At 40.0% G+C, this 19658-nt stretch overlaps 1 protein-coding gene across 1 annotated transcript in view; it reads right to left on the reverse strand.

Annotated features, from left to right (window-relative positions):
- The window catches only part of NSF (N-ethylmaleimide sensitive factor, vesicle fusing ATPase), a 157235-nt gene extending 147185 nt beyond the window's left edge, over window positions 1–10050 (reverse strand). Inside the window, exon 1 of the mRNA XM_060135079.1 lies at window positions 9987–10050. Coding sequence (XP_059991062.1) covers window positions 9987–9998 — 12 coding nt within the window. The 5' untranslated portion in view covers window positions 9999–10050. The remainder of the gene's footprint in view (window positions 1–9986) is intronic.
- Between the last annotated feature and the right edge of the window lie 9608 nt (window positions 10051–19658).

Below are 19658 nucleotides of genomic sequence, written 5' to 3' on the forward strand. Positions count from 1 at the left end.
ACAAGTTTCAGTAGAAAAAGTTAGCTGTGATTTCAGTTGTTCAGAAAAAAAAAAGAAAGAAAAAAAGTGAGATACCCGAAAATATTAGAAAGTCTACTAAATTTCACATCTTCAAAGCTGCAAAATCTATTGATTTACATCCATATTAATCTAAATTGCTGATGTTAATCTGAGTCACTATAATTAAACATGCTAATAATTCATGATGCAAGTACCTGTAATACTGAGAGGTTTCTCTGTTTAATAAACTCAGCTTGATAGTATAAGAATAATATAATGGTATTATTTATATTTTTTGGTTATTTAGAAATAATTATTTATAAATAATTGAGTAAAAGATTGGCTGTCGGAAGGCAAAAAGGAATTACTACCCTACGCTTGTTCAATGGAACAAATATTTAATGAATACCTATAATGTTCCAGGCACTGTGCTCTGTGCAGGAGATGTTCAATTAACAATGAAGTAGTGACTACTTTTTATATTTTTTGAATACTGAATAAAAATAAAATATTTATTAAAAACGTAAGATATAAAATACCAAGAAACAATCACCATGTTCCTACCACCTAGTTTAAGGAAAAAAACATTACCACTTCTTTAAATCAACTTTTTATTAAAGAAAACACAGATACAGAAAAGTACACACATTGTGTTTGGCTCAAAGAATTTCTGCAAAGTGAACACACCCAGGGTAACCAACACCCAGTTAAAGAAAAAGAACATTACCAACATCCCATACTGCCCCCTCCTTACCACTAGCTCTTCACCCCCAACCACAGATAACTGCTATCTTGTTTCTACCACCAGAGATAGAAATCAGAGTTTAGCCTGTTGAAAACTTTATATAAATGGAATCATATAGCTTGTATTATTTTGTGTGTGACTTCTACCCATCATTATTATGATTAACACTCATCCATTTTGTTGCATGTAGCAATAGTTCATTTTCCTTGCTTTTTACAATATATAATTATATGAATATACCACCATTATTTATCCATGAGTTGTTTCCAGTTTTTAATTATGAATACTGTCGCTAATAACATTACATGTCTTTTGAATAATATATGTATGCATTTCAATTGGATAGCTATACTCCCACCCCCACCCCCACATACACCCACTCCAGAAGAACTGCTGGATCACAAGCGTACATGCACACGCTCAGCCTTAGGGAATTTTGCCTAAGGTATACAAAGTGATGTTTTGATATAAGTATACCTTGTGTAATGATTACCACAACAAGCTAATAAACATATCCATCACCTCACAAAGTTACTTCTGTGTGTGTGTGTGTGGTAAGAACACTTAAGATCTACTGTCTTAGCACACTTCTTTGGTGGTCCAGTGGTTAAGACTCCGCGCTTCCAACACAGGCAGCACAGGTTCGATCCCTTGTCAGGAACTAAGACCCCACAAGCCACCCAACACGGCCAAAAAAAAAAGAAAAAGAAAGATCTGCTGTCTTAGCAAATTTCAAGAATACAACATCTTTTAATTAACTGTAATTACCATGCTATCTAGCATTGCAAATATTTTCCATGGAAAGGTCTGTCAAGGTACCTAATTCTCCATACTGCACGAAATAACTTACGCTTTCTTAAACGTCTGAAAATTGGATACAGGTGAAGAAGGTATTAAAGGAAAGGTAAGACAATAACGCTGAAATCTAGAAATAACAAGGTTGAGTATACATTTGGAAGGAAATCTGGAGAAAAAAATCTCGAACAATTTGTTAAAGTATATTGGAGAGCTCAAAATCCTAAGTCAATGGTCCTCAACTTTAGCATACAACATCTTCAAACTGTTAAGGGATTGCAGGGGCCCCACCTCCAGTATTTCTAATTTAATCAACCTCTGTGGGGTAAGAGAATCTGCACTTTTAACAAGTTCTCAGGTGATGCTGATTAGCTGGTCTGCAGATTCCACTTTGGGAATCATTGCACTAAGAGAAATAAACTTCATAAAAACAGAAATAATGGCAGGTTCATTTCCTTCTATAATAGAAGAGAAGAAAATACGGAAAAGAGACTTCAATAATGCTCTTGGTCCATTTCATCCTTTAACTTGGTAAAACTTTATAGTTAAGTTTATTTTGATGCTTTATAAGTAGTAAATTGATTAGAAGTCTATATAAACAAAAAAGTTATCAGACTCAATATTTGCAGATCGAGAAAAGGACTGTATCGGAGGCCAGCAGCTATTTAAAGTTAGATCTATGCTATATTAATGACTTGGATAACAGAATAAACAACAGTATTCAATAGTTGGCAGAGAACATAACATTAAAATCCAACTACAGACACTGTCCAAAATGATAATTTACTAAGGTATACAGAAATGAACATTCCCCCATTCAACAATCATTTACTAAATAACACTTTCATGCCAGGCTTTGTTCTAAACAGTGGAATCTAAGTCTGCTATCATCTCAAAAAATTTTGTCAATATTATTCTCTAGGAGAAAAGTAACTAGGATAACTAAATCGTTTTAATCTCCGCACTCAGATTTTTTTTGGAAGACCCAGAATTAGTGATAAGTTTTATTTTCATTGCTTGTCAAACCAAGTAAGAAAATGTTTGCTCATATGCCCATAACACTAAAAACACTTTACACTTTTAAAAAATCCACCAGCGATGGGAATTCCCTGGCGCTCCAGTGGTTAGGACTCTGCGCTTTCACTGCCGAGGACCCGGGTTCAATCCCTCATGGGGGAACTAAGATCCCATAAGCCACTTGGTCAAAAATAAATTAATAACAAATTCAAAAATAATAATCCATCAGTGAAATCCTAAAATTCTCTTTAATATTTAGTGATTTTTATAAAGAAGTGAATGTTGGGTTTCAAAAATGACAACTTATTTCTTACTTTAATAATTTTCCTATTTTCTCCATTACCAAAGATCTACATAGCTAGTGCAAAATACATCAGAATTTTAGCACTTCATTCCGAATTTAGCAAAGGACCAAAACACCCTGCATTACTCATAAACAGCTAATGCTAATTCATCTGATTGCAAATCTATAGGGCACAAAGTTGCAATAAATTATTAGCACTTTTTGCTTAATGGCAAAAAAAACAGGAAAGAAAGGAGGGAGGGAAGAAAATCAGCTTATCAGCTTCCTAGAGTAATTCAGCTAAATTTTATTGAAATGATCTTTGTATCTGCCCGTATAAAATACTATAAAGAAAAATGTAAATCAATGGCAAAGGATAAATATAAAATTTTTTTTAAAGGAGGGATTAAGTTGCTCATAAACTTCATATGGAAAGGGCAAGAAATGCCAAATGAAGAAAAATGAGGGGGACTAACACTACCAGATAGCAAGAATAATTTTAAAGCTATGGTAATTAAAACAGTGGTATTGGTGCACATATAGACAAACAGAATAATGAAACAGAATAGAGTCTAGACTTACAGTGGATATAAAACAGAGGTAGCATTACAAATCAGTGGGAAAAAGGATGGAGTCAATACATGACATTGGGACAACTGGTTATACATATGGAAAAGATAAAATTAGCTTCCTAATTCACACCAAACACAAAAATAAATTCCAGATGAATCAAACACCAAAACCTTTTAAAAGAAAATCTTTCTAATTTCAAAGTGGGAAACGATCTGTTTTAAAACATACAAGTACACTACTTATAGAGGTTTAAAAAAATGGGTAGTTATAACTAAAATAAAATTTAAATCTAAAACACTGCAAACATGAAAAGATCACCACTGAACAGCCCAAAAGAAAAAAAATGGGCAAAGGATATGCAAACGTAATTCACAGAAGAGGAAACTCCGAAGACCAATATGAAGAATGCTCAATCTCACTAGTAATCAGGAAAAAAATGCAAATTTAAACAATATTATTTTACCCCATCATATTGTAAAAATTAAAATGTCTGCAATATTAAGTGCTGGAGAGGACATGAGTATCAGGTACTCATATACTGCTGGTAAGACTGCAAACTGTTATAACTAGGTAAAGATAAAGGTCACTGATCACCCAGAAATTCTATGTAGCTATTCTACATAGGGTACATGTCCACGTCTCTAGACATATACCTTAAAGAAACTGTTACACTCATATGTAAGGAGACATATACAAGAATGTGTGCACCAGGAGAAATAAAATTGAAAACCACCTAAATTGTCCTCTGATAAGAAAACAGATAATTGTGGTATATTTACAAAATAGAATACTACACAATAAACAGAATTAACTAGCTCTATGTAATTTCAACATGACTAAATCTCAATCACAATTTTAAATGAAAAAATGCACAATTTTAAATGAAAAAATGCACAAATATACATTGTGACACCACTATATACATTTTTAAAACACAAAAAGCAATATATTAGTTATGGGCACAAACATACGTAGATGTGAACAGAAAGGATTTATACCAACTTTAGGGTAGTGGTTACTTCTGGAAAAGGTCAGTGGAATCAAGAAGGGATACAAAGGGGATTCAATTGAATCTATAAGGTTTTATTTCTAAAAGTTAAAAGATATAGAGCAAATTTCACAGTATGTAAACTTCCCTGGTGGTGCAGTGGTTAAGAATCCGCCTGCCAATGCAGGGGACATGGGTTCAATCCCTGGTCCGGGAAGATCCCACATACCGCGGAGCAACTAAGCCCAGGCGCCACAACTACTGAGCCTGCACTCTAGAGCCCGCGAGCCACAACTACTGAGCCCTCGTGCCACAACTATGGAAGCCCATGCGCCTAAAGCCTGTGCTCTGCAACAAGAGAAGCCACCGCAATGAGAAGCACGTGCACCGCAACGAAGAGTAGCCCCTGCTGGCCGCAACTAGAAAAAGCCCGCGCACAGCAACAAGACCCAACGTAGCCAAAACTAAATAAATAAAACAAATTTTTTATAAAAAGAAGGGATACAAAGGGGAATCAACTGGATCTATAAGGTTTTATTTCTAAAAGATACAAAGCAAATATCACAATATGTAGACACAATCTGGATGATGGGCACATAGATATATGTATGTTATACTATTTTCTGTACTTTTCATCATGCTTGAAATCTCTTAAGGCGCATATGAATTATTCTTGTTTAAAGTGCATAGAGCTAGAAATAGTTATAGTCACACAAGGAATATTTAGTTTGCATCATAAAAAAAATAAGTTGAAAATGAGTTTAAATCACTAGGAAATTGAAGGCAGTGTAAGGTAGGTCTCAGAGCCCATTCAAGGGCATTAATACTGAAGTAGGATAAAGGACCTCATTAAGAGATTTTTACCTATACACATACCCAGAGTATGGACCCTTAAGAACGGCCATATAGCAAGTGACTAGTGTATTGCCAATGTAGCTGTTTCCAAGGATTCACTGCTCTAACAATTCAAGAATTTTCAATAGTAAAATAATATACTTTCACCTTACACCTTTGCACCCTTACTTAAATACGTGAAAAAAGAATACATCCATCTTAAGCATAAATTCCTCTGGGTTTCAGAAAGGAGCTAGTTGATAGTGCTTAAAGAGTTCAATTTTATTTTCTAAAATGTATTGCATTTGAACATACTTTATAAAATCTCCACTAGAGTGATACACAAAAGCAATAACTACTGCATACAAGATTGCAGAGAGCTGATATGTTCCGGACAGTTAAACTCTGATTTAGGAAATGGGACTACAAAACATTTTATATTATTTGTTTTGACTTGTGGTACTGCCCATGAGCTGTCCCCAATCTAGGACTTGTGTTCCAATCTGAAGGTTGGTTATTTGGTAAAGATGTCATTCACCCATAAAAATGTTATAAATGGTTAGGTTTCTGGACTAGGTTACAAAAACTTTTTCAATATACTGATACTAAATATACTAGCCTGACCTAGACAAACAGCCAGATTAGGTAAAACTTACCTCTAACATCCTTCTAAACCCCTTTCAACAGCTAAGAGAGTTCCCTCTCTTAGATTCCTATTTAACATCATCTTACTCCTATTTCTTAAAACAAATTACCTCCACTAGATGTAAGAATTTATGAAGAAAACAATCCCTTGGTTTTATTTTCATTAATGTATGTGTATTTTCAGAAAGGGACTGCTAAATTTCCAGTAAGTGAGATTTCTGGCAATTTTAAAAGAGAGAATACAAAAAAGTTCAGGCACTGTGGAAAGCCTATCTTCTTCTCTTTCCTTTTTCTTCAGGAGTGGGGTGACAGTGGTAGTCTAAGGGGTCTGGAAAGCAACACCAAACAGAGAAGCTTTACTAAGGAGCTTCTCCCTGCCTAGAGTCAGCTCTCCTCAGCTATTAAGGCTACATTTCAGATTCTTTCCTCTGCTTCTGATTCCCTGATTCCAGAGAAAATAAATGCAGCACGAGAGTTCTGAAAGACGGTGTGGAGGCCTAGGGCAGTGGCAGACATCTGTACGTGGAGGTCTTTTATAAATAAGAGTCTATAGTCAATGTAAGTAATAAGAATTATAACTTTAGAATCTGATTTATTACTAGCAAAAATTTAAAACAGCTGAGAAAAACCTATTACCTAATTGAGTCTTTTGAAAGGCCAAAAGGAACCAGATACGTTTAAATTAATTGATCGTGTTATAAAATGTATCCAACTTGTCATTCCATATTTTTCTCATATAATAAATACACTAAAACAATAATGACAAAAATTATTTTCTTTTAGGTTCTTTAGTTTTGAGATTAGGGGCTTCAAAGTATTTTAGGGATTAACCAATTTCTGATGACCTAGATGCTATATTGAATAACATCACACAGTTTATTCTTCAGTTTCCCAGATGGACTAAATATGATGCTTTCTTTTTTGGTCAGGAAAAGCAAAGGCCAAGATACACAGGTTACTAATGCTATCATCAGCAACACTGATACAAATCTTCAATAACAGAGTGAACATAAATACCGTTTACAAGCTGATGTCAGAATGCCAAAATTAACTAAACCAATCAAAAGCAGTAAAAACTCAAAATAGCTTTTCTCCCATAAAAAGAGAATTACAACAAGGCTGACTGTATTTGTTAAACATGGATAGGTAGCTGTTAGACAATTATGGCTATAGGAAGAAAAGATAAGACCACTCAAGATGGGCCAAAGGTGCTTAAATTTTCCGAAAGATAGAAGGTAGTTTTTCAAAATTAAACTTTGACAGCAGGCAAGTTCTAGGTGAAGTAAATCTACTCTTCTTTATACCCTTGCAACTAAGTTGATGAACTGACCTGAATTCAAATGCTAATCCTGCTTCTTGCTGGCTGTGAACCTGGCAAGTTACTAAGTCCCTCTCTCTGAGTAAAACAAAGTTAATACTACCTATCTTGCAGGGTGGTTTTGTCATGATTAAATGAGATACATTTGTAGCTAAGCAATGGTACCCAAAGCACTAACCCTAGGCCCCAGGCAGGTGCAAAGCACTGATGATAGTAAGTAAAAAACTAACATGGTCTCTGCTTTCATGGAAAGCAAAGTCTAGTGGTAGAGGCAATCACACTAATAAATTTTAAATGACAGACATAAATATCTAAGGAAAGGAATTCAGTTCTTCAAGAGCATATTAACAAAGGATCCTGACTTAGTGGGGGATCATCAGAACAGGCCTCCCTTGAGGAGCTGAGTGATCTATGAGTAAGACATAAATGGTTGGGAGCAGAACATCACAAAGAAAGGAAACACACATGCAAAGACCCTGTGGTAAGAGGTTCAAGGAACTGAAAGGCTTATATAACCTGAGCATAGAGAGTAAGGCAGTGAGTAGAGATGCAGGAGCAGAACCACAAAGGGCCTTCAAGGCCCAGTTAAGGATTTAGTCTTCTCCCAAAAGTAATGACTGTTACTGAGGGAGGGGTTTAAGTAGCAATGGGCACGGGAGGGAATAATCAATGTGGTGAATGGCATAAGGAGGCCACTCGGGAGCTTCCCGAAGTAGTCCAGTCCAGAAATGATAGTAGTTTGGGAAAAGGGGGTGGAAATGAAGTTGTAGAGAGGTTGACAGATTGGAGAGATTTTTAGGATGTTAAAATGACAGAACCCATGTGACTAGTCCAGTGGGTGTTTTGGATACAGTTTAAAGCAGTAATGCCCAACCCAGATTCTTTGGCCCTAATAATTAATAATACCCTTTTCTGAGGGGGGAAACAGAACTCAGTGATGAATTCTCCTTGAGGGCAGAGGATATGGTAAGAGACATAAGTATAAAGAATGACCCACTCGCCCCCTCCTCAGGTTTCCAGCTTATATAAGTGGAATGCATTGTGATGCCATTCACTGAAATAAGAAACCCTGTAAAAATACTAATTAGGTGGGCTAAGACCATGGGTTTGAATTTGAACAAGTTGAGTTTGAGGTGCCTTGATTTTAAATAGTCAGTTTGACATACTGATCTGAAACTTAAATGATAGGTCTGCACTGCGTGTAAGATACTGAGAATCGTTGGCATCTAGATAGTAGTTGAAGCTGGGCTTAGAAGAGATTGCCTGGGGAGAAAACAGAGTGAGGAGACAGCCTTGAGGAACATCTGCACTGAATAACAGAGTAGAGGAGGGTGAGTCTGCAAAAGAGCAGTCTGACTAAAAACAGGAGGGAGGCTGAAGCCAAGGGAAGAACACTTTCCATGAAGGAGGCAACGGTCAACAATGTCCAACGCTGTTGAGGCATCAAGTAAGACAAGGAATGAAAAATGTCAGTTAAGTTTAGGGGCACGTTTCAGTGGGATGATAGGGCCAGAAATCAGGCTGCAGTGGGTTGAGGCGTGGGTAGGTGGCAAGCAAATGGGAGACAAATAAATGGAGACAAGATTTCTAGCTGTAAAGTGGGAAGAGAAAAGGTGACAGCTGTGGGAGTGGAGGGAGGGTTTACGATGGGAGAAGCCTGAGTTTGTGAAGAGGGAGCAGGTGAATATAGAGGAATGGGGCTCCTTAGAAGCGGGGGAAAGAGAATCTGAAGCACATTTGGAGCAGCTGTAGATAAAAGGAGAGGCTGCAGGGAAAAGAAGAGAAACAGGCCTAATTATATGACCTTTAAGGTCTCTTCTCACTCTAGAATCTCCCGACTTAACAATTTCCTTTAGGGAGAACATTTGCGTGTATGCATAATTTATGCAAACTTATTCAAATATTCCAGTAGAAATAAATCAGTCAAGCACATCCTTATCCCCTAATGACGCAGTTAACGTCCCCGGGTTTATGACCAGTGTAATCTCTGGGCAGGATCCATCCCTCAGAGAGGTTTTTGCTCAACGCACACTGCAGTACACGCCAGAACAGGCCTTATCTCCCCTCGCCAAACCCATACTACCCCGCGATCTCAGAGGCTAAAGGAGGAAGTAAAATTTAAAACCCTGAAACTACAACATATCCTGCTGCATTCGAAACGGCTGTCATTCATAAAAGGAAAACGCGACACTCCAAATCCATCCCCACTCCAAGCTCAAGGCATTTCTGCCTGAGCCGGCAGTGACACGTCCCCCAGATGGCCGGGGTTCAACACTAAAAGTCATTTGCACCCCCTCCTCCTTTCTCAAGACCTTTTATTGTGAAGAACCAGAAATGGGTTCCTTCTGGTCCCTGTCACAGCCCTCGCCCCAATGCAGCAGACGGATCCCCCGCAGTTTTTCCAGAGGCGGCACCTAATAAGCCCTCGCAAGAGGGTGCGGAGAAACCCCTAGAGCCCTCAGACCGGCCTGGGACGGCCACGAGCCTGCCGCTAGCTTGAGAAGAGAGGGGGACAAGCCCCAAGGGATGTAAAGGGAGGATTAAGGGAGACCTAGGAGACCCGGGTAGCGAGGTGGTCTCCTCCCTCGAGCTTCTAACGGGGACGGAGTTTCTGAGGAGGGCTAATCCCCTGCCACCGCTCCCTCTTCCCAGCTTCTCTGGCCTGCCACCCCCCTTCACCGCCCCGTTTGCTCAGGCTCATTCCCCTCCCCTGGGGCTGTCTGGACCTCCAGTTACCCGTGAGCCAGGCACCCCCGCCTCGAACCGCGGCTCCTCGAAATGTACTCACCCGGCCCGCCATCTTCGCGGACACGTCCGGCTCCACCGCTGCAGCCCGGCGCTCTGAAGAGCCCGCCCCCGCCGCGCGCGCACTCGCTGCCCGCTCTCGCGCAGGCGCGCAGCCGTCTAGACGCCGCGCACGCGCCCCGCCGCCCCCGCCCTGCAGTGCACGCGCGGGCTCGACGGCAGCCCGGGGCGGGCGGGGCGGTGGCGCCATTTTGAACGCGAGCTTCCGGGGCGGAGGGGCTTCTGGGTGTTTCACGTGTCTGCTGCCGACTTTGTCCAGAGCTCGTTTTGCGAATCTCATCACAACTGGCCGTTTGCGCCGGACTTTATAGGAAGTATAGGACGTTGATGCTTTTAATCACTGAGCCCCTGCTTATCTCTGCCCTTTAATGGCCTTTTAACTTTATGCTTCCAGACCCACTTAAGTGTGAAAATGTACGGAAGAGCACCCAGCGCGGTTACTGGCCTTCGCCCCTGGAAAGATCAGTAATGTGTAGTTGGTTCTGAATTCAAATTCTGCGTGAATTCAGGCTTTTGTTTGTAGGCGGATGTGTTTCCTAGCTCCTGAAAGTGATGAGCCTTGGCATTTACATTTAGCTTATGTGTAGCCTGGAGAACTCAGGTTAAGATTTTCTTCAGGGGCTTCCCTGGTGGCGTAGTGGTTGCGAGTCCGCCTGCCGATGCGGGGGATGCGGGTTCGTGCCCCGGTCCGGGAGAATCCCACATGCTGCGGAGCGGGTAGGCCCGTGGGCCATGGCCGCTGGGCCTGCGCGTCCAGAGCCAGAGCCTGTGCGCCGCAGCGGTGAGAGGCCCGTGTACCAAAAAAAAAAAAAGATTTTCCTCAAATGTGTAAGTGAATTGTGACTGTTTGTATATCTTTATATATTAGTTTATTATTAAATATATTTATTAATAAAGGTAATTTGTGTCTAACAACTTTTGTCAATTCCCAGTGTTCATTTTAGACAATATATACACGGTGGAATTTGAATAAACTGTGCCCTAAATTCGGCCTTTTTTTTTTTGACCTTGATGTTTCCTGTCTACCATACCATTTCCTCAGAATAGATAATAATAACAGCTCTCTACAAGAGGAGAGGTTCTCCCAAATAGGGTCTCTGATGATCTTATTGCTTCTACTATCTTATATTTCTCTTTATATTTACACAAGACAATAATAAAAATTGATCAGATGTGTTACCTTTTCAACAGTTAATTAGAAAAAAATAGTTTTTTCCAATATGAGGAAAGGAAAGAAAGAATTAGAAGAGCTGGGCAGGCTTTAGCGATTTAAAATGGAAAACTAATAACAATAAGTGACCTGAAGATGGGCAGGGGGACAGAAGAAAAAGGTCAGGTAAGTTTCGTAAACTCTCACACTGTACCTGAGAACCAGAGTGTGCTGTTGGACAAATCAGATGTTAACTAAATCATCGATGGATCAGAGAGTTTATCAGGAAGGACAGGGAACTAGTTGAACTCTGATCTATTAACTTGGAAAAGCTATAAAAATAATTTAAATAGATTGGGGAGTTGGAAGATTCTCATCCTTTTCCTTTCTCTGCCACTAACTCCCCACCTCCCTTCACCTCTCTGAGCCCCAGTTTCCTTACTTGGAAAGTGAGAGGTGTAATTTGATGAGCTTAACAGGTTGTCTTACATTTTTTGATACTTTGAATCTATAAATCAAGAGATTTTGCCCAAATAATTACCAGATCCAGAAGATGACATTGGCTCTCAGTACAATGATCTGACGTTATTTTCAAGGCCAGAGAATAAGCAAACGTATTTACCACTGCTTTGTTGTCTTGTTTTGCTAGGTAAACTAGATTGCAGGAGAAAATGTCTTCAATCTCTACACCGAGGAGGAGTGTTTATCATGTAGGAAAGACAGGTTTGCTGGATGCTGGAGAGGTTCCACTGTGTCAGCTTACAAGCATATCTCTGCACGATAAGGGACTCTTTGTATCCTCTCACAAGTGGTATAAATTCATTAGAATCATGTGCACAGCCCTCTGCAGGGTCTACCAAAGAAATCATAAGAAGACATGAGCTGCAGCACTTGAGGTGCTTAGCATCCAGCTGGAGGGGAGACATTACCCCAGGTTGTCACATGCCTGTGCGTCCCATCTGTGCCTTGCTCTAATATTCAAGGTTGTCTTAGAAAGAGAGTGGAACTGATTCTGCATCCCCTTCTGAGCAATCCTTGCAGTTATGGTTGATAGATAACAAATATTTTTGCTGCCCCAAATTCATTCCCCTTTTTTTCTGGTCACAGCTACCCTGGTTCATGCAGCCTTGATAGCATTGTCAGTCAATGCACCCTGCCGTCCCCTGGCCTAGGAGGGAGCACAGAACCCAGGCTCAGTCAATCAGATGCTCTCTCCCAAGCAACTACAATCTGGACCATCCTGAGGAAGAAAGAAAATAGCAAGAGCTGATTTACCCCAATGGTGATATTCTGAAAGGCCATCCACTAATTATCTAGACCTGGAATTTACCTGATTTCTGTCTTTGGCAAAATCTGGTTGTCTCTCTTTGTCTTGATTTCTGTGACTTAATCAGTCTTTCCTTTCCTCAAAAAACAAAAAGCAAAACTAAACGAAACTCCTTCAGTTTGTCATTGATCCCTGAAATCCTTAATATACTTTCCTCTCACGGTGATGAGAAAATAGGTAAGACAGCCTTACAATGATTTAAATTTAACCTAAAGTGCAAATGTCTAAGGTCATTTTCTAAGGTCTGGAGGGATTTTTCGGGGTAGAGGAGGTTGGTGAGGTGAGACTAGGGATAGACTAAGAGAGGAAAAGGGGACTAGGTACCTGAAAGGTGAGGAGAGAAGATGACGACATGATGAAATGGAGATAACAGTGCCCAGGATAAAGAACAGTGAGGCACGTGGGGAGAGGGGTAAGGGTTTGACCAAGGTCAGCTCTTGCTGATTACAGCTACTCTGTGACCCATTGTGATGGTTAATTTTATGTGTTAACTTGGCTGGGCCCCGGTGCCCAGATACTTGGTCAAATGTTATTCTGGATGTTTCCATGTGGGTATTTTGGGATGAGATTTACATTTAAATCAGTGGACTTTGAGGAAAGCAGATTGCTCTCCATGAGGCCTCATCTAATCCACTGAAGGCCTGAATTGAACAAAAGTCTCATCTCCCCAGAGCAAGAGAGAATTCTCCAGCAGACTGCCTTTGGACTTGGACTGTAGCTCTTTCCTGAATCTCCAGCTTGCCAGCGTCCCCCATCAGATTTTTGGACTTGCCAAGCCTCCACAATCACATGAGTCAATTTCTTAAAATAAATCTCTCTATATATACACATCCTGTTGGTTCTGTTTCTCTGGAGAACCCTGACTAATACACTATGTTTCCTGTCAGTGACAAGGAAGTGATTCCAGACTTTTATGTAGTGAAACTTGGTATCACCTGTTGCTCCCTGTTAGGTATCGGGCATCTATAGGTGGAGGCCCAATTCAAAGTCTTGGAAACCCCATGGATATAATTCTATTGATATGTTCAAATTACGTCCAGTTAAACATCACTTAACAAGTGCTCCATTAGAATGGGGCTGAGTAACTTTGGGACATTCTGGTTGTAACAGTGATGCTTAACTAGGGGGAAGTAGATTTCTTCTGTGTTTTGAGGAGTGAGAGCAATAGTAAGCTACATAAAAGTGAACTGATTCACTGTTATCCAGTTTATTTAACAAAGCAATGTGATGTTTTGCTGATTTCCACAGTAGTCAAAGGAAAACTAACTTTAGTCTGTGGAAGCCTAGGGTTAAACAAATGGCACTGGGGATAGAAAGGAGTTTTAATCACTTCAAGGTATAGGTTTCAAAGATCTTCCAACAGGACTGCATGCAGGAGTTTCGGGGAACAGCGCTGTGCATTGAATTCACCACTGCATTGTGACTGTCAGAGGGTATCCTCCAGGGTGTGTGTGTGTGTGTGTGTGACAAGGACCTGCACTGACCCCTTGCAGAAGATATCCCTGTGAAGCAGACAAAGGTGGTCTTAATAAATCCTTTGATACCCTCCTCCTCTTTCCCAAGTTCTTTCAGCAATAATAACCTAATATATTACTCTTTCCAGGAGTGTATGCAATTTAAGAGAACATTGCTGGGGAGCAATAAAAAAACAAATCTCTAAGGGCAAAATTTCAGAGACTGGGACATCTCTATGTGGACAGCGATCCTTAACCTTGCCCTTCCCATCATAACCCACAGGCCAGCCACCCATGTCCTCAGCCCAGGCTTTCAGAGAGCCCTGTTGAAAACTTGATATTATGGCCCCATCATAGCCAGTTTTAGGAAGATGCAGCTGCCATCTGTTTGTTTTCTGTCAGAGAAAACTAGTTCCCAAAAGGATGGATAAGGCTAGAGAACAGAGCATAATGGAGAAAGGATATAGAGTTCTTTTAAAAGAAGGAAGACCAGCTGATGCAATGCAGCCTTTTAGCTGCAGTTAGGTATTTTATTGTTGGGTTATTTATTTATTTATTTTGATGAGTATGTCTTTTCTCTTTGGAGGATCAAGGACAAACACCTATACTCACAAAAATCAGTTCATTCTGGAAAGTCTCAGTGGGCAGAAGAGATGATAGAATCCTACGTGGAAAGGAATGAATGTTGCTATGGAAACCAGCTGATCCTTTAGTGCAAGCCCCAATGCACTTGCCAGGCTGCATAACCCTGCATAATAAACATTGTGGGTCCAGAGAGCTGCCTGCATCTCTTTGAAAAAGAATCATTCAGATACTGGTCTGATGAGCTTTTATGCATCGTGAGAGAAGGAAGTCACAGTCTCCTGGGAGTGGCTGAGTTGCCTAGAACTTCAAGACACCAGAGGCCCACAAACCACATTGGGGGTGACTGTATTTTCTCCAGAGGACTCCTGAGAAAAAGTGAAGGGTGTCTTAAGGTTTCTCCTAAGGGCAAATTTACTGGAGAGGTTTGTTTCTAGGGCAAGGAGTATGTACAGCAGGACTTTCCAAGGGAGGGAAAATACATCTCTCCAGCAGGAGCATGACCAGAATAGAAGGATAAGTTTAGTGATACTTGAGGGGAGGTGGTCCCGGTATACTGTGTTGCATTTAAACTCTCTAAACTTAAATGTATTCATGTGAGAACTGGATGAGGTAATTATCATACAGTACCTAATACATTAAGCACCTGACCCAGCAATTATAAGGCAAATACTAACTACCACTACCAAGAGTGCTAAAACTAATAATACTATTAACCAATTTTAAAGTCGAACTCAGAGGCAGGGAGCTATCTCCAAATAATATGCTTCTCAGGATGAAATTATCTCTCTGCTTCTCCCAAGAGCACTTTGTACTTTCCGTGCTGCACAAATAACATTATATTGATGAGAAGTGTTTTCTATTAAGAAAAAAAAAAACCCACTCAATCAATATCACCATAAGCAATTTGTATTTATAGAGTTGCCAGAGTTTGAGCTTGTTAAATTTCCCCTGAGTACCAATCACGATTTCTATTATTCTATTACACTTCCTTCATAATTATCAAAATTTTGTATTTTTAAAAAAATAAGTTGTTTTGCCTTATAAAGTTAGTACAACATTTTCTCACAATCACTTAAAAAAAAAATCACAACCTCAACTCCTGAATACAATCACTAGTAAGTTAGGTCTCTTTTCCTTCCAGCCTCCTCCCATGCATGCCCCATGGATATTCTGGGTGTTTTTTTTGGCCAAACCAGCGGCATGCGAGATCTCAGTTCCCTAACGAGGGATTGAACCCGGGCCCCTGGCAGTGAAAGCATGAATCCTAACCACTAGACCACCAGGGAACTACCCCCATGCATGTTCTTATTAAAAAAATAAGCTCTTCCTCAGCTAACAATGTGGTTATATCCCTATAAACCATCATAAGTTGAAAATATCGTTATGTGGAAAATGCATTTAACACACCTTACCTACCTAGGCTGAGCCTAGCCTATTTTAAATATACTCAGAACACTTACATTAGCCTACATTTGGGCAAAATCATCTGACACGAAGCCTATTTTGAAATAAGGTGTTGAATATCTCATGTAATTTATTGGATACTGTACTGGAAGTGGAAAACAGAATGATTGTAAGGGTACAGAATGATTTTAAGTATATCAGTTGTTTACCATTGTGAACGTGTGCATCACCCACAGACCTTGTGGAAGCTGTGTGGCTTCGTGTTAGATGATTTTGCCCAAATGTATGGCATATCACTGGCCCAGAAAAAGATCAAAATCCAAAATTTGAACTATGGTTTCTACTGAATGTGTACTGCTTCCCCACCATTGTAAAGTCGAAAAATCATAAGTCAAAACTGTAAGTTGGGGGACTTCCCTGCTGGTGCAGTGGTTAAGAATCCGCCTGCCAATGCAGGGGACACGGGTTCGATCCCTGGTCCGGGAAGATCTCACTCACATGCTGCGGAACAACTAAGTCCGTGCACCACAACTGCAGAGTCTGCACTCTAGAGCCCGCGAGCCACAACTACTGAAGCCCGCGCGCCTAGAGCCCGTGCTCCGGAACAAGAGAAACCACCGCAATAAGAAGCTCGCGCACCATAACGAAGAGTAGCCCCTGCTCGCAGCAACTGGAGAAAGCCTGCGCGCAACAACAAAGACCCAACGCAGCCATAAATAAATAAATGGACCCTATTTTTTTTTTTAAATTGTAAGTTGGGGATCATCTGTTTATATGTATGAAATATATATGTATGTATGAAACACATATATGTGTATGTATGTACTTACATAGTTGTAATCCTTTAGCAATTGAGTGCCATATGGACTGGGACTTTGTTTTATTCACAGGCTTGATGCAGCTCATGTGAAAATAATGCATATTCTCAGGCTGTGAAGGTTGGAGGCAAAAAGCTCTATTGTTATCAGCCTAAATATTGCTTCTGTAGGCACAAACAATGGTAGGTAAAAAAAAAAAATCTTATCTTTGCTGTTTCACCTTTTTTTCAGGTTATGATGACTCCATTCGAGCAAACAAACTTCATAGTTGCTGGCAAAACTTCTTTACGTCTTTTCTTGCAAGTCATCAGGACATAAATAGATCATTCATAGTACAGGAAATAAAAATACTAGTAAACATTTGGGGAAAAATAAACCAAGTAATCAAAGAATTGAAAATTAAACCAACATAAGATACTTTTTTTTTTTTTTGGTTATCAAGTTAGTAAACAAAACAAAAACACTAAAAACCCTCTTTTTAAAAAGAGCTTACCTAATGATGAAGTAAGTAAATTTGGCTTTCACTTGGTTGATGGGAATGGAAATTTTTATAATATACTCAGAAAATAGTTTGGCACGTAATATGTATCAAGAACCTTAACAATTTTAATGTTTTGACTGAGTGATTGAACTTTTGGAATTCTTTTTTTTTAATTAGCAAGGAATGCAGGAAGGGAAAAAAATGTTAGCTGCAGTATAATTCATAAGAGAAAAAAAATTTTTTTAATCTAAATATTGAACTATGATGAAATACAAATTTGTACTCTAAAGCAAGTCAAGGAAAATTTAAACTTAAAGTATTTTCTCAGGAATTCCCTGGCGGTCCAGCGGTTAGGACTCTGAGCTTTCACTGCCGAGGGCCCAGGTTTGATCCCTGGTTGGGGAACTGAGATCCCACAACCTGCGTGGTGCGGCCAAAAAAAATTTTCTTTTTTTCTGCCCTTGGGCCTCCTCTCTCCCCTCTACTAGGGATTGTGTATCTGCGTTACACATTCACCAAACCTCCTTATCAGCAGAAATACCTGCTCAACCATAAATAGCAACATTCTCCTAGCATCACCAAGACAACTCCCCTCTCTGCTTAATTTTATAAGGGGCCACCGTGACCCATGACCCACTACTTGCTTTGTCCATGTAGATCTGGATTCTGTAAACTGTCAATAATATGTCATTTAGGGACTTCTCTGGTGGCACAGTGGTTAAGAATCCACCTGCCAATGCAGGGGACACGGGTTCGATCCCTGGTCCGGGAAGATCCCAAATGCCTCGGAGCAACTAAGCCCTGGCGCCACAGCTACTGAGCTTGCGCTCTAGAGGCCGCAAGCCACAACTACTGAGCCCTCGTGCTGCAACTACTGAAGCCCGTGTGCCTAGAGCCCACGTTCAGCAGCAAGAGAAGCCACCGCAATGAGAAGCCTGGGCACCGCAACAAAGAGTAGCCCCCAATCCCTGCAACTAGAGAAAGGCTGCACCCAGCAACAAAGACCTAATGCAGCCAAAAATAAATAAATAAATAAATTTATTTTAAAAACCTATAAAAAGTAATATGTCATTTAATGTACAGCCCCCTCTGTCTCAAAAAATTTATATAACTGTGCTTTGAACTTTAACGGGCAGAACAGTTCTTGGAGCTTTCTGAGGGGCTGTTCCTGGGTTATGATCCTTAATTTGGCTTTAATAAAATTGTCCATGTCTTTCTTAGATCAACCGATTAATTTTTTTCTTTGATAACTACATGAAAATGATTAAATAAATCAGTATATCCATATGATGGAATATCACACAGCTATCAAAAACGTTTGTAAGAAAAATGTTAAACAATCTGGAAAATGCTCAAATTAAAATATTAAGTGAAAAAGACAAAATTGTACATATTCATAATCTGAACTATGTAAAAATTTCATGGAAAAATGACTGGAAAGGAATAAACCAAAATGGTAGCAGTGATTGCCTCTGGATGATAGGATGATGGGCAATTTTTTTCCTCCTCCTCCTTTTTTTCCTCTCTCTCTCTGGTGGGAAGTGTCTTTTTTTTTTCCATTATATTTTTTAAAATGACTTTTTTTATAGTTAGGAAAAAATATTATAATTTTAAAGGAGTCATGTAGAAAAACCTCTCATATGTACTTATATTTACCTTCATATATACAGTCATTGTGATCAGGAAAGCATTTGATTAAAAAGATTAAGGTATCAGACAGACCTAGGCTTAAAACTCTGCCCGGTTACTTCATTTTCCCCTTTGTAAAATGGGAATAATAGTAGATCCCAACTAACGGGGCTTTGTGGTCACGCAGGTTAAGTCCTTAACATATTTCCTGGCACATACCACGTTCAATAGATGTTAGTTTCTCTGTTTATGTACCATTAGGAACAGTTATGTACCATTTACGGGCGTTTGTAAACTTTTTAGTGAACCAAGTTGGCATTAGGGGGCTGAGTTATTGAGAGTATTTCTCAGGAATTGAGGACTGTGGTTCTGTGCTCCTGAACGCAGGTGCAGGTGGCTAGTATTTTCCCCAACTGTTGAAAACCTGTTCAAAAGCAGGGCGGCTGTCTAGCTTCAGACTGAACAGGAAACCTTCCTTATGCCTAATTTCGGTGTCTTGTCTGGATGTTTCCCACACAAAACAACGCCCCAAACTAGTTTCTACTTTTAGCTCAACCTCAGCAAGTTTCCTTAAATAGCACTATGAGCTTGGCCCCGCCCACATGCCCCTACCCAGTTGGTCCGAATGGGGTTAGTTCAATCCTTTGAATTTTTCCGAGTTGATTGGCGGAGCAAACCGGAAATCTGTTTACTTTTTTGATTGGTCGTGCAAGCCTAGGGGCGGGGCATATGGGCGTGTCTCGCCAGGACCCGGTGAGCTGTCATTGGAAGATTAAGCCGGCATTTCCAGAGCTTCGTGCCGTCGCC

This window comes from Lagenorhynchus albirostris, chromosome 20 (genome assembly GCF_949774975.1).
Source record: "Lagenorhynchus albirostris chromosome 20, mLagAlb1.1, whole genome shotgun sequence".
Taxonomy (NCBI): Eukaryota; Metazoa; Chordata; class Mammalia; order Artiodactyla; family Delphinidae; genus Lagenorhynchus; species Lagenorhynchus albirostris.